The sequence below is a fragment of the Haliotis asinina genome, chromosome 9, assembly GCF_037392515.1.
Source record: "Haliotis asinina isolate JCU_RB_2024 chromosome 9, JCU_Hal_asi_v2, whole genome shotgun sequence".
Classification (NCBI taxonomy): Eukaryota; Metazoa; Mollusca; class Gastropoda; order Lepetellida; family Haliotidae; genus Haliotis; species Haliotis asinina.
Genome location: NC_090288.1, coordinates 902,217 through 919,189, shown reverse-complemented (window position 1 = coordinate 919,189; position 16,973 = coordinate 902,217). Strand labels below are relative to the sequence as shown.

Here is a 16,973-nt window from a genome sequence, read left to right as displayed (position 1 = left end):
AATAACGGACGTTTATACACTGCTACTGAGATTTTTTATTCCGTTCAACTCAGAAAATAATACAAAGCATCTAAATACGAAGATAACAAGAAGTAAAATACAGACATGACGTTATTCTCTCCACCTCCAACCTGTCTCTACCACAAAGTCGACGATCAAGTACACCACATAAGTTTAAACATCTGTTGTACGAAAGGCTGCTAGTCGACTACACACCACACACACAGATATGTTGAGAAAACGTAAACAATAACTATGTCTATAAATACAAATGTCAACAAATGCAACAATGAAAATCATATGACTAACAAAAGTCATGATTCATCCAGGTATATACATGACGAAAACGCAGCAATGGAGTGAAAACGCATTTCGCTTTCCAGTTTCCATATTCCTGATGTTTACATCCATGGCCAATAATTATGAACAAATGTAATGCATTTACATATTTCCACATCCTTCCCCAAGTCAGAAATATCACTGGACGAACTATTTGGAAAAGTTAGGTAGAGAGCCTGTCAGCAGAGACTTGCGATCGGTGTTTGGACCTCGTCATACCATAAGGCCTTGTAATAATCGTACCCTGTCTGGTAGGGTCATACCACAAGATGCCCTATCTGGCAGCGTTATACCATCAGACGTTGCAATTATGTTACCATGGCCGATTACGTTATACCGTAAGACACAGTAACGTGACGTCCTATGTTATCAGACATTGTAACGTGACGTCCTATGTTATCAGACATTGTAACGTGACGTCCCATGTTGCCAGGCCTTATAACGTGACGTTTCATGTTACCGAACATTGTAACGTGACGTCCTATGTTACCGAACATTGTAACGTGACGTCCTGTGTTACCAGACATAATAATGTGACGTCCTATATTACCAGACATTGTAACCTGACGTCCTATGTTACCAGGCCTTATAACGTGACGTGAGGGGGAATTTCTAAGCAGGTAATCTGGCAGATTCAGCCTTCACGATACGATGACGACAGTGGTATTTTTAAAACAGACTTTAAAGGGGGGAAAACCTTGTCAGATTTTACCACTTTGGCGTCAGCTAAAATATGTACAGAGTAAAGATCTTAAACAGAAGCATGAACTATCTCAGTCGAAAATTGACAAATAAAACACTAGAAGTCCAACCAGCTTCATGGTTGTGCAAATGTTGTAGGTCCTTGAACAAGAATGTATTACAATACTGTATATACCGCCACCAGAGGCCGTTCTTCACCCACTGATGGCATTCCCGCACATCACAGAAACACATGGCGGGGGACGAATGAGTCTCTAACTCAGCCGTGAATGAAGCAAAAGCCAAGTATATAATAATATAATATACTTATTTAGGGCTAGGTTAGGGTTATTATTTATTTATTTAGGCGTGTGACAAATACTGGCTGCATATACACTGACAGACTCAACAAAGTATATGAACCGTCTGGGAATGTATCTGTAGAGTTTGAATTCATCTGTACACACTTTATGTGTCTGTACAGTGTAATTGCATCTGCACTTTGTTTCAGATGCAGTTCAAGCGTTCGTTAAGAGTTGAATGTGTTGGTGTTGGGTGCCATGGCAACACAGATCTCACGCGTCTGTCTACGACACAGAAGTTCTCCACCGCTTACGGTGTACTGGGAAGGGTTTCATGGTCCCCCACGTATGGCAGTAGCCCGCGTATAGAGCCCACTATATCGTAAGTTTGATTTGCTGAATTTCAGTTAAAAATATTCAATATCAGTTATATACATATTGATGTGGTACAGTTCCTCTTGTCCCTCAGACTATGTAAACACAGAGGTATAACCCACCTCCTATACTGGCAGTGAAATAGTCTGTACAGCAGATGTTACCCGTTTCTGTTACATGTGCGCTCATGTTTCTATCCCAGTTGACGTAATGTTATGGAAAGGGGGGTTCAACGAGAACGGGGACGACAGAAACAATCACTAATAAAACATTACAATTAAAACTCGTGCGACATCCGGAGTTTGCTTCCCTGACGACGGTGTCTGACGTCATTGTGGTCGACAACGTGACAACGACCTCAGTCGTGTCGCTCACTAAGGCATCATCTTGAGCTTCTCTTACTGTTGTTGTTGCCGTTGTTGTCGTCGTGGTTGCGGTTGTTGGTGTTGATGAAACTGAAGTACAACATAAGTTTGGAACTTACTCTATGCTAAACCTGAAAGTTTCCTCCATGTACAGCCACTAAATGAATGAAATGAGAGATTTTCCCACCTGAAACGGAATACCCGAGTAAGCTGGTGACCTATGATGAGACCTGCTTGTCATGTGTATTGTAATGTTATTCTACATGTAACAAGAATATCATCCGATATGAAACATTGTTCCACGAAACCCCCTGAAATTTGTCCTTTCGGCTCTTTTTCAGTTTATGACAAATTTCATATTTTACGTTCAAAACCGCTGTGTGTGAGGTGAGCGTGTCCCAGAGGAAGCCCCAATTCACGCTGTCACAAACAGAAGGGTCCTTATCAAGCTGTGCTGCAGAAGATCAGGTATGTATGAGTTTATATAATTCGACTTTTGTATTACATAATAACATAACACCTAAGAGTAACTTCTGATGTTAATGAAGTGCATTTTAGAGATTTGTGTAAGTATTTACGTGTATGAATGTGCATGAGAGCGAGTGAGTAAACGTGTGTGTTCATGTGTGGATAGTGTGTGTGTGGTGATAATGACGACGACGACGATGATGATGGTGGTGATGATGGTGGTGATGATGGTGGTGATGATGGTGGTGATGTAAACAACGTCATTATAGGGAGCTATTAAATCTCACGAGAATGTGCGGGGACTCACGCGACAGTTCTGTTGCACACAAGGCCTCTCTGCTCATAGAAACGTACGTGGTGGCCAAGCCGTACATCACCGTCGCTGCCTCTGCCCCACACAGCGTCTTGGCAGCGTCCCGACAACACGTGACGAATTCGTCTAGAGCTCTGTAACAGAGTATCTGAGTTTGGATTTGAACATCATGTCAGTTGTAACATACATGTATGACATATTTGGCATTACGCTCTCTTAGTAAAGTACAAATTTATACTTTTGGGGTTGACTCCTATCCTACTGGGAGTCGAGGTGGCTGTGGGTTAGACGGCTGACTTTGTGTGCTGGTGATTAGGTGCGGGTTCGAATCCAGGATAGGAATCAACCCCAAAAGTACAAGAATCTGTACTTTACTAAGAAAGTGTATATCATAAATGAAATATGTTGCATTTGACCACTTTCTAAATGACACTGTGTAATCATCGTGTCAGTAGCATCACACATGTCAGCTGATGGCGGGGGAAAGGCTACACTGTAGGTACAGCTCTGAGACGCCCCCTGGAAGTGGTCACCAGCTACGTTAAATAAAAGGGACTAAGGGATAATCATGGGAATCTGATGTCTGATCCCACGAACACAGGATCGGAACGTCGCACTCACTGAAGTTGTATATCCATAAATCATAGTCCTCATTCCTCTAAATAATTGTTTCTATTTTCACTTTGTAAAGCCGAGGTTATTCTCTATCCTCACCTGCACATCTCCATTTTGGATCCTTTTACACGCCTAACATCGTCATTGCACGCATCGACCTCCATGTTGATTTCCTGGTCGAGCCAACAGCTGCCCGTCTTCACGTAGTCTGCAACGTGATTGGTGTGTAATTTACGACTGACTTAACTCTATGATGTCTTACGACTGACGTAACTCTAATGACGTCTTACGACTTTCATAACTCTAATGGTGGAATACGACTGACGTAACTCTAATGGTGGAATACGACTGACGTAACTCTAATGGTGGAATACGACTGACGTAACTCTAATGGTGGAATACGACTGACGTAACTCTAATGGTGGAATACGACTGACGTAACTCTAATGGTGGAACGTAACTCTAATGGTGGAATACGACTGACGTAACTCTAATGGTGGAATACGACTGACGTAACTCTAATGGTGGAATACGACTGAAGTAACTCTAATGACGATTTACGACTTACATAACTCTAATGACGATTTACGACTTACATAACTCTAATGGTGGAATACGACTGACGTAACTCTAATGGTGGAATACGACCGACGTAACTCTAATGACGTCTTACGACTTACATAACTCTAATGGTGGAATACGACTGACGTAACTCTAATGGTGAAATACGACTGAAGTAACTCTAATGGTGGTATACGAATGACGCAACTCTATTAACGGTTTACTACTGACGTAACTCTAATGACGGTTTACGAATGACGTAACTCTATTAACGGTTTACTACTGAAGTAACTCTAATGACGGTTTACGAATGACGTAACTCTATTAACGGTTTACTACTGAAGTAACTCTAATGACGGTTTACGAATGACGTAACTCTATTAACGGTTTACTACTGAAGTAACTCTAATGACGATTTACGAATGACGTAACTCTATTAACGGTTTACTACTGAAGTAACTCTAATGACGATTTACGACTGACGTAACTCTAATAACGGTTTACGACTGATGTAACTCTAATGACGATTTACGACTGACGTAACTGTCATGGTGGTATGCGACTGACGTAACTCTAATGGTGGTATACGAATGACGTAACTCTAATGGTGAAATACGACTGAAGTAATTCTAATGGTGGTATACGAATGACGTAACTCTATTAACGGTTTACTACTGAAGTAACTCTAATGACGATTTACGACTGACGTAACTCTATTAACGGTTTACCACTGAAGTAACTCTAATGACGATTTACGACTGACGTAACTCTATTAACGGTTTACGACTGATGTAACTCTAATGACGATTTACGACTGACGTAACTCTCATGGTGGTATACGACTGACGTAACTCTCATGGTGAAATACGTCTGATGCAACTCTAATGACGATTTACGAATGTCATAAAAAATCATGTGCACAGTAAGGAGAAAACATCTCACCCGCCTTTGATTCATTACATATGTCGTTTATCTGCATTGCGATAGGTTGCCATGCCAACCGACTTTTCTGACTACAGTCACCCAGGTGCTGCCTAGCACAAGTAAACAGTTCACTATATTTGCTGAAACGAATAAAAGAAAAACATCTGCAGTTGGACCAAAGTTTGATGTCATTTTATAAAGTCAACGTGCGTGTGCGTACGTGTTTGTATGACGGAGGAAAGTAAAAAGGATTCATGCTGCCCAATAAAAACCATAATTATTCCGAAATTAAATAGTGTATCTGTCAAAACATTTTTATTATAAGTGCGTATACATACACATATGATCATCTACAACACACAAGGGTCGATGTCATACAGTCATACGTTTTGAACGAAAAAATTAGGGGTTTGCGCGTTTGTTGGGAGCATGAGATTCAAACGTATTTATGATGTTGACATCACGTTGTTTTACCTGTTGTGTGGTCATTCAACAGCTCTAACCGGAGACAACGCATGTACTATGTTACGGGTTGCTGCAAATAAGTTGTTTTCTACTCACAAAGTGGACATGGGTTGATGTGCAGCTTGTTTCTTTATATTCCCTGAGCCCTAAGATGACCCCGAGAGACCTGTCTTACCGAACACATCAATGTTAATTTTGAAGTGTTTGAAGCATGGGTATCGGAACATGTTCAAGAGTATCGGAGTTAAGCAACATCCAAACATTACTAACATGAAATAGCAAACGGATTCATAGAATCAGTGATAATCTACACTCGCTTGCTTTCTTTACCGTTGGTACTAATTAACGTGTGCCTCGTAATGCTCCAACACACACAGTGACTTAGTTCGTTCCCAGCGCTACTTCACGTGTTTAACAGAACTTTAGCCATTTTATTGTATCAGTCGGAATGAATGAATGAAAGAATAAATGATACACCGCCGCCTTGCCTCCCAAAACATGTTAAAGAACGCAAAGGTATCGCGAGTACACATGAGTTAATTCCAGCTGTCCTTTTTTAAAATCTGCTTTGATACATTTTTGTTTACATTAATAATTAATTCAGGTATCTTACTGCATGTGGGGTGGAATGGACATTAACAAAATGTTAACTGACACCCCTCAAAAACAGAAAGTGTAAACCTGTCATAAGGCGTCCTAAACACCTTTCCAGTTTTGTCAAATAATAAGATGAACAAGAAAGAAAAGAGTTATGGAACTATAACCCTCAAGCATCACAAGCATGAATGGCGGATCAGATCAGATCGGCGACATGTCATATTTTTCTCACACCTCAAATACACCCTAACATTTTGTTTCAGATTATGCAACTCTCACTATTACTTGCAAACACATTTCACCTGAAAGTATATTCCCCTCATATGTTAAAGGTGTATGTGAAAGATGGTTATGGAAGAAATAGCTTGGAACACTCAAAGAACGGCGTGTAGCATTTCAGTGGCGGATCAGAACAGATCGGCGATATGTCATATTTTTCACACACCTCAATTACATTTTAACAATTTTTCAAGTCATAAAACTATTACTATTACTTGCAAATACCTTTCAACTAAAGGCGTGTTTTCCCTCTAGAAAATAAACGAATGTGTGAAAGAAGTTTTTATCGGCACACTTTAGTCTATCTTCGCGGTGAATCGAGAATAGAAACTTTACTACAAATCTACTGTCCTAACACTGACACTAGTACCAATTATTTGACTTAAACTGAAATGACAAAATAGTAAAATAACTTATCTTCTACATGTAGGATTTCAGTTGATAAAACACTCAGCGAATTTAATCAGTTGCTGAAAATAGAACGGGCTCAATCTTAAATACTACGCTGTCGCCATATTGGCTACAGTGGTTACGTAACGACCCGAGACATACGTTCAGCGGCATTTCGGGGAGTTTCTTCTCCCGCTATATATAGTCTTCCTGATAGAATAAATATTACTTGCTTGTAAGCGGGGTACATTGATTGGCTAACCCAATCAGAAATCGGCATTTATGTGTGAGGTAAGATACTGGTATATGGCAAACAGTTATGGCAAAACCAATTTGCTCAACAAAATATGAAACACAATATCACATCGGCGGACGTGACGTCATGTTTATTTTGTCAATAACAGAACATGTACACCACTTCCCTTGAAAAATGTGACATATACATTGTTGAGGTAAAATATCTGCTAGAATTAGTTAAAAACCTGCATTCGGCGACAATGTTGTCCGGGTCAAGAAACGTCAACTTGGAGTGGATGAGGCTGCTGATGTGAGGACACGTGGCCGCCTCCTCATTGCTGCACGCGGACGCCCAACTGACCAGCGCTGCAACACAAACCCTCCAGTATCTCATTATATTCTTCTCTTCCAGTGCTGCCAGCTACATAACTTACGTGGTCGTGTTTGTTACTAGATATTAAGTATTAAACATGTTATTCTCAAATGAAGTTTGTTTTCTGTGCTCGAAAACAACTGAATGTCTGAGAAAGGTTTCCTACTTTTTTGGTGTTGTGTCACAGCTTCAGGTGGAGCAACCTAATATTAGAACATTTTGACTATGGGCTTCCACATCAACAGTTTATCTGTGAATGTCATGCTACCAGTTGATTGACACAACATCACTTACAGTTTACACCGTGTCTAATAAAAAATAACAAAACAACGTGTGTGCCTCTAGGGGCGCATGGAAACAGATAACACATATTCCCGCCAGTAAACTGGTCGAACAATCGCATGCCTTTGGTAAACACCATGTCGGAAGTCGGAACGCTGTCATTCGTATTTAGACATGCTTTTGAGAGACTGCAAAGATAGACTGACTGACAGGCTAGGTCTAAGCACACCGGGCGAGAAAAACCTTCATTTATTCTACATCATTTTTTTTACATAAGGAAGGCACTTTGTTTGCTATGTACTAGCCTCACGATCCCCCATATTGTTTGACTTTTTATCATGGTACCCTCTCCAAAACGTAAAATCTGCAATAAATGCATCACAAACTTCAAGAAATAGAATATGAATGAAACAGATTCTGTGTTTGGGATAGGCAAAAGTCCGCTATAATCAAACCTAAAATCAAACTGAGCAAGTTAAAGTGACTCAGCCATGTTCATAAAAAGAGGTTGTTTTGGAGACACTATCCATTCCCTTCCGAAAGAATTCATCATAAGGACATCACTGATTCTAATGTTTTCATTGTTCACACATGATGCCAAACGGTTTAAGCTAAACAGTGAATGGTCACACAAGTGTCAGCCCCCAATATATTATAAACAGTGCCTGCTTGAATATCTGGACACATGTTTGTGAAAGATCAAAGTGGGAATGTCCTTAAGTACATTCCCTATCCAGATCTAAATCAAGCAATCCGAGTGTTTGACTGTTGATTATGGCGGGAATACAGTTAGTCTCATTACTGTCAACAACAAATTCTCCTCTTATAAAGAGGATATCTCTGTTCCCCAATGAAAGGTATTATTTGAATTAGTTTTGCATTATATATCAATGTATGTTGTGCCCTGTAGTATTTATAAGAAGTATGTATTAGAACTGTTTCAGTCAAAGGAAAGAGTCTACTATATATTTTGTGGTGCATCGCATAAACAGACTGTTTAGTTACTACGTTGTTTGGAATATCATAACTAACCGTTCTGCTCAAAAGAAACGCGTCATGTTAAGTAGCCCGCCATTGTAGATCAGCATATCTTGCGCACCTGCTCACTACTTCTTAACACCCGCTCGTAACAGACAGTACTAAGGGCGTGAAGTGACAGTACTAAACCCGTGACCTCACATGAAGGCACAGTACAATAGCCGTGACCTGACGTGAAGGCACAGTACAATAGCCGTGACCTGACTTGAAGTGACAGTACTAAAGCCGTGACCTGACTTGAAGGCACAGTACTATAGCCGTTAACTGACGTGAAGGCACAGTACAATAGCCGTTAACTGACGTGAAGGCACAATTCTAAGGCGTTAGCTGACGTGAAGGGACAGGAAGTGGCAGTACTAAAGGCGTTACCTGTCAGGAAGGGACTGTGCTAAAGACGTTAATTGACATGAAGACACAATACCAAAGTCGTTAACTGACATGAAGGGACAGTACCATTGTCGTTAACTGACATGAAGGGACAGCACCAAAGTCGTTAACTGACATAAAGGCACAAAACTAAAGTCGTTGACTGACATGAAGGATAACATACAAAACAATGAACACACAACCTGTGTATACTCATCCCACAACCTGTGTATACTCATCCCACAACCTGTGTACCCTGATCCCACAACCTGTGTACCCTCATCCCACAACCTGTGTACACTCATCCCATAACCTGTGTATACTCATCCCACAACCTGTGTACATTCATCCCATAACCTGTGTACACTCATCCCACAACCTGTGTACCCTCATCCCACAACCTGTGTACACTCATCCCACAACCTGTGTACACTCATCCCATAACCTGTGTACACTCATCCCACATTCTGTGTACCCTCATCCCACAACCTGTGTACACTCATCCCACAACCTGTGTACCCTCATCCCACAACCTGTGTACACTCATCCCACAACCTGTGTACACTCATCCCATAACCTGTGTACACTCATCCCACAACCTGTGTACCCTCATCCCACAACCTGTGTACACTCATCCCACAACCTGTGTACACTCATCCCATAACCTGTGTACACTCATCCCACAACCTGTGTACCCTCATCCCATAACCTGTGTACCCTCATCCCACAACCTGTGTACACTCATCCCACAACCTGTGTACACTCATCCCATAACCTGTGTACCCTCATCCCATAACCTGTGTACCCTCATCCCACAACCTGTGTACCCTCATCCCATAACCTGTGTACACTCATCCCACAACCTGTGTACACTCATCCCACAACCTGTGTAACGGCATCCCACAACCTGTGTAAACTCATCCCACAACCTGTGTACCCTCATCCCACAACCTGTGTACACTCATCCCACAACCTGTGTACCCTCATCCCACAACCTGTGTACACTCATCCCACAACCTGTGTACACTCATCTCATAACCTGTGTACACTCATCCCACAACCTATGTACACTCATCCCACAACCTGTGTAAACTCATCCCACAACCTGTGTACACTCATCCCACAACCTGTGTACCCGCATCCCACAACCTGTGTGTACTCATCCCACAACCTGTGTACCCTCATCCCACAACCTGTGTACACTCATCCCACAACCTGTGTACACTCATCCCACAACCTGTGTAAACTCATCCCACAACCTGTGTACACTCATCCCACAACCTGTGTACCCTCATCCCACAACCTGTGTGTACTCATCCCACAACCTGTGTACCCTCATCCCACAACCTGTGTACACTCATCCCACAACCTGTGTACACTCATCCCACAACCTGTGTAAACTCATCCCACAACCTGTGTACCCTCATCCCACAACCTGTGTACCCTCATCCCATAACATGTGTATACTCATTCCATGACATGTGAACACTCATCTCATAGTCTCAATAGGCCCATCCCATAACCGCTGCACATTCAATTAATAACCGCTGTACATTCATCCCGTAGGGTCTCTACGCAAAAACCATTTGCCTCTGTACACTCACGCCGTAACCTCTGTGTGCTCATCCCATGACCTCTGACATCCTGTGCACTCACGATATGCACGTTTACTGAGTATGCAGGAGGTGAGTGGCGAACAATTCTGTCAAAGGGTAAACATTGGTATATTTATATATATCGTGTATCCTGAACGGTAGATATGGGCGTCATAATATTTCCTCGTGGAGAGGGCAGAGTTTCCGTGGATGAATCAGAATGTGAGAGAGAGAGAGAGAGGGAAAGAGAGAGAAAGCGAGAGAGTGCTATCTTCGTTGTTTTTATGGCATCTATGTCTATTTCTTTCATCACCTCGCATCTCCCTATCATGGGCTTGCACCACGTTGTTCTTATTGCTTGACGGAGTAATCTTTGGATAATGTAATTTGTAACAGGTGAAACAGGCATAACTGATTCTACACACACACACACGCACGCACGCATGCACGCACCTACATACATACATACATACATACATACATACATCCATACATACATACATACATACATACATACATACATACATACATACATACATTCATACATACATACATACATACATACATACATACATACATACATACATACATACATACATACATACATACATACATACATACATACATACATTTAATAAAACACACTTTCGCTGACCCAACTAAACTATTCGCTAGATATCTTGGACGTCCTTTAAGACACACAGATCCAGAGTCATTCACCTGCTATTGTTCTCACTCTGATAGTACAATTTCTAGTATGAGGGCGTATCCTTAGTTATAGCAATAATATCAGGCTATAACCTTGTTTGAGGAATGTATGAATTAATATTCACATAAACGACCATATTCATCTGACCATACAGCTGACAAGGAAACCCGTTCCATGCCATGTGCATTTTAACAGCCTAAAGTAAAAGCTGTATATACGGTTCTGACTACACAGTGATAGTTTCTCAACTGACCATGTGACTCTGTTTTAGGTTTTACACATTGTGTATAGTCTCTATGGTGACAGGAGATAGTAACCTAACAACTATTTACATGTTATCCACCATTCTTAATAATGCAGTTACACAATATGCAATCAGTCAGCGTATTGTAACACGGACACTTCACGGCATAACGCGGTTGTGTTCAGTATACGTTGGTAAATTAACATACATAACACTACCTTTTAACCGATTTGTCAAAAGTTATTGTTTATGTATGTAGATTTACCAAGGTATACTGAATTTATCTTGGTATCTCATTGGCGAGTAGTTTTGGTTTTCAACATATGCGCAGATATTCACCACAAACTACAAGAATGCAAGACTGGTTTCCGGAAGAACTACTCGACTACTCACCAAATATTTACCTTTGATCCTACACTAATAAAGTCACTATTACAAAGACATAATTCGTGTGCAATATTTGTTAAAAATCCCCTGACTCTGTAAATGGAACGAAAATATTGTAAAAATTATTTTTCGCATATGATTTATAGTAATTGGGGTTTAATAAAGAAAAATAAAAATGTTTTGGGGCCTTCAAACCTTGGACTAAGTTTCGGATATATTGAATAGTTGTATTGGAGAAAATGGTAGTGTTTTGAGAAGAGTCTTCTCTTTAAGCAGGCAATTATTGAAGATTTGATACTGTGATGTCTTAAGATATTTGTTGTGAATAAATGTATTTCTTGTAGTTCTTAATAAGCACAGAATTCCCATGTAGTGGTGTTCATTAGATCATAAATAAAGTGTATCCCTGCATTGTACTAATTGTTTATACAAAATTGTCTCATTACCTATGCTGAACATATGTTTAAACCAAAAACTTTGGTATAACATTTCGTTTGAGCTTCATGTGTTATGTTGCTTCTTATATCTCACCAACAAGGATGTCTTATGTAAGGTGTATGTGTTTTTCCATGCATTCAGGATCAGCTAAGCGAAGTCCTCTATGGTTAGGTATGTAATTTGTCATGTGCAGACACTGGGAAATAATCACATTATCCATGTTATTTTATGAGTATAAATGATATTCTTAATGCGTGGGTCACTAATTCGTCCAAAGTCAGCTGGCACAGCAAATACATCACTCCTAATATTTTCAGATTTGTCTTTCTATACAAAATTGAGACGTAGTTCGATCTAAATTATGGCAACGTTTCATAAGTCTGGAATTGGCGGCGAAATGTGTTCTTCCATCCTAAAGGCTCAGTACGTAAATGTTGAATCAGGTGTTAGTTAGTCAGGTGATAGATCGATGTCAACGACCATTTTGATTGTCTGAATGGGTTTTGGTCATATTCTCTTCTTCTTTTTAAACAATTGTATTTTGTAATTTTCAATTGTGGTCACGATGATGCCCAAATGATCCCAAATGAACTTATTAGAACTTCTTAATTCTCTTTGCCACCGATGTAATCCCAGCACCAGAGTATATTCTTGCACTGCACACTCAACTGCATATGTTGCAAAAATACAACAATACAGGAACTTATCAGTAATCTGGAGACTGGTTGTATTTAAGGGGGGCATCCAATATCTACGTTGTATTTACGGGAGATGACCAACATCTACGTTGTATTTACGGGGAGCGACCAACATCTACGAATGAAACACATCGTTTTCAAGGGAAGTCAGTTAATATTATTAATTCTCACAGATGTTATGGGTTGGTATTTTCTCACACAATGAACTTTATAAAAAGCCATTTGTTGCTTGTTTATACTTGACAATGTGTCCCCTGATGTCTTCAGAAATTTTACAGCATTGATTTGTTTGGATTCTACATCTTTTGTACAAAACATCGTATATGCATTACCTTGATCTACCCTGAATTCTGGGGTTCCTGGTGAATATGGTCAGTATCCTGTGCACATATTTCCACAAGTAATACGCCTGAGATTCTGGTTCAAACATTCTATGTGCACGGACAACGTCTGCCGGAAATAACCGACAATATATGCTTTTATATTCAGGTACTGTCGTTAACATGGGCTTCACTTATTAGAAGCTTTGTATTTTCTGAATAACATTTTAGAATCTATATTTTCATTAAAATTTATACAAAAGCATACGACATGAATCCTCAAGTCTTTGAAGGGCATTTAGAAGTGAAATGCATAAGAATGAAGATTTTATGGATATCAACTTCTTTATATGAGAACACAACGTTTCGGAGTTAATGCTTACTCCTTCATCACCTGATGAAGGAGTAAGCATTAACTCTGAAACGTTGTGTTCTCATATAAAGAAGTTGATATCCATAAAATCTTCATTCTTATGAATCCTCAAGATCGTTTAATCTCGAATCCCTCAAATATCTTTTCGTTCTAACGTCCTGATAATTATGCTGCTTAGGTGTAAACATGAGAGAACTTCATGGCACGGAAAAGAGGTATGGAGGGTGAAATTCACTTTATCTTTACACGTCCGACTGTCAGTAATCCGAAAGTTCACAAAAACGTCCCCACCCCTGTTCTCCACTGACGGCCCTGTTCTCGTCCAGTGTTGTATAGTCATGATCAGATCAATGCCGAGGTGGAGTGGGCCACATTATTTTCACAGGAAGTTTCGTGTTGCTCCAACAATAAATCAAGGAGCAGGGATACACCACATCTCCAAGGAGCCACATCTCCAAGGAGCCATATCTCAAGTGCTCATGTGAGAGGCTATTGCTGCTCGGCCACTGTTCTCTGAAAATTCCTTTTCGTTTCCTCAAGTCCCGGTGTGTTTACATGAGATGCGGTACAAGTACCATCAAATATACTGTTTAGATCGAATTGATCTTATGATTTACTTCGCGCTTGTGAAAACTGCAGCAAGGACAGACAGCTAGTTACACACGTGTATATTGTACATTGTACTTGGAACTCCATAAAATCACCATCACTCGTAGCCATAAGTTATCAGTGTACTAAACTAGCTATGCACCTTTATACGTGTGTGTAATCTAACTCGCGCTTCGTGATTGTATATGTACATTTGCAGGTGACAAGGACTAGGCACACAAAAGTGTGTGTGTGTTTGTGTGTGTGTTTTTGTGTGTGTGTGTGTGTGTGTGTGTGTGTGTGTGTGTGTGTGTGTGTGTGTGTGTGTGCGCGCATTGGTGTGAAACTAGCCTTCACATGTATGAAACTCTATAGACATCTGTAACTGGCTTTCCCTTGTATGTAAATTTGCAGATGTGTGAACGAAGCTGTTTACCTGATTATGTGAGTACATGTGTTTCCTGAAGGTATATATAACCAGCAAGACACGTGTATATTTGTAAGTCCAGACTTTATCACTAAGTTAATTATATTCCTGTATTCACAATGTACAACTGACTCTTACCGCCCAGGAATGCGACTTCTAGGATCGTAAACTTCATTGTAGCTACTGCGTCGGAGACATCTCAAATGTTGATGTGTGGGTCTGAGGGAGGCGACGAGGCGACATATGGGCGGAAGACGGGGGAAATACTGGCGTTATCACGAAACAGAGGAAAATACGATGTCCTGTTCGAGCTTGACCCTCATTTTGTGGCTCACGTGACCAGGTTTGTTGACAACAGCCTGTATCTGTCCATGTTGATGTCTCCAACCAACCACTAGCCTCTCTACCATCCATTCCATCAGCCCGTCATCATCCTCATCTATATATCCTAATTAGGATTTACCGCAGTGTAGAGAGTTAGCAGGGCTGTACACGTCTTTCAGCAATACTTAGGCAATTCCATGGCGGGGAAACCAGAGACAGCTTTCATATACTGTAACATGTGGGAAATCCAACCCGGGTCTTTGGCGTTCGAAAAGCTAATCCGTTGCATCATATCTAGAAATTACAAAATGCAAGTATACATTTGTCAAATGCAAGAGCCAGACACAGTTAAATATTCATAATTGAATGAACCCATCTACCTACCCTCCTACCTAATATTAGTTAACCATCTTCCAACCCACATACCTGCAGAACCTACCTTCCTACCCACCACCTGCTTACGTACGTACGTACGTACCTACGTACCTACCTACCTACCTACAAACCTAACCACCTACCCACTTACCTAATTATCTACCCACCTTTCTACCCACAAACCTACAAAACCTACCTTGATGCTCACCACCTACCTACCTACCTACCTACCTACCTATCTACCCATCTACCTACCCACCCTTCTAAAGAACAACATTCTTGACTAGATGATTTCTAGTGGAGTAGACACTTGTGACAGAAGAATATGGCCGCGTGGGTTTTGTCGTAGACCATAATAATTCTATATATAGCGGTCTACTTTGGTGACGATCTGCTGCTGGCTAAGCTCAGCTTCAGGGTATAGCTGCTCTTTATCCCTCTGGGATGGGTGACTGCTCACGGTGACATACGTTCAATGTATTCCTACATGACTGAAGAAGGTTTCATGCATTCCTACCTGTCTGAAGGTTTAATGCATTCCTACCTGTTTAAGGATGGTTTAGTGCATTGCTACCTGCCTGAAGGTTTAATGCATTCCTATCTGTCTAAAGACAGTTTAATGCATTCCTACCTGTATGAAGTCTGTCTCCATGCATTCCTACCTGTCTGAAGCTTTAATGCATTCCTATCTGTCTGAAGCGTTAATGTATTCCTATCTGACTGAAGCTTTAATGCATTCCTATCTGTCTGAGGATGGTATACAAACAAAAGTATAAAAACACTCAGTAAGAATGAAAACAATGCTACAATATATATATTTGATCAGACAATTCTTGAAAAATGCATATTCATATGTAAAGGTCTGATTCATTTATGTAGCTTACTCTTGAGTGTAGCTTTGGTTCATGACTATAGGTTTCGTTATAGCTTTGCATAATGAGTGTAGCTGTTTGATGAATTTAGCGTAGATTCCTGAGCGTATTCTTGAATTTGTAAATGAGTGATTTGTAAATGTTCCGTCTCTTACGACCGAGATGCACAATGAATACCCCGAGGGCATTGATCGGGGTCAAGCGCCACTAGGTCTCCAGAGATGATTGTGACTTTGAGGAGGGGCGTACTTCGGTGCAGATCCACTAGGTCTCCAGAGATGATTGTGACTTGGCGGAGGGGCGTACTTCGGTGCAGATCCACCAGGTCTCCAGAGATGATTGTGACTTGGCGGAGGGGCGTACTTCGGTGCAGATCCACTAGGTCTCCAGAGATGATTGTGACTTGGTGGAGGGGCGTACTTCGGTGCAGATCCACTAGGTCTCCAGAGATGATTGTGACTTGGCGGAGGGGCGTACTTCGGTGCAGATCCACTAGGTCTCCAGAGATGATTGTGACTTGGCGGAGGGGCGTACTTCGGTGCAGATCCACTAGGTCTCCAGAGATGATTGTGACTTGGCGGAGGGGCGTACTTCGGTGCAGATCCACTAGGTCTCCAGAGATGATTATGACTTGGCGGAGGGGCGTACTTCGG

At 41.0% G+C, this 16,973-nt stretch overlaps 1 protein-coding gene across 1 annotated transcript; it reads right to left on the bottom strand.

The window, feature by feature from the left end:
- Positions 1-17: 17 nt before the first annotated feature.
- LOC137296802 (uncharacterized) lies at positions 18-15,077 on the bottom strand. The gene is made up of 6 exons (XM_067828660.1): positions 14,888-15,077; positions 7,157-7,277; positions 4,962-5,083; positions 3,558-3,666; positions 2,838-2,977; positions 18-2,152 (listed from the first exon to the last, which is right to left on the bottom strand). Exons 1-6 carry the CDS (start codon positions 14,922-14,924, stop codon positions 1,911-1,913), a joined length of 771 nt encoding a protein of 256 aa, XP_067684761.1. The 5' UTR covers positions 14,925-15,077; the 3' UTR covers positions 18-1,910.
- Between the last annotated feature and the right edge of the window lie 1,896 nt (positions 15,078-16,973).

Coding starts and splice junctions, on each gene's coding strand:
- LOC137296802 (XM_067828660.1), bottom strand. CDS start 14,924: ATGAAGTTTACGATCCTAGAAGTCGCATTCCTGGGCG. Junction 5,084..7,156: donor AACATTGTCGCCGAATGCAG/GTTTTTAACTAA, acceptor TATTCGTTTCAG/CAAATATAGTGAACTGTTTA. Junction 2,153..2,837: donor GTGTGCAACAGAACTGTCGC/GTGAGTCCCCGC, acceptor GTTGTACTTCAG/TTTCATCAACACCAACAACC.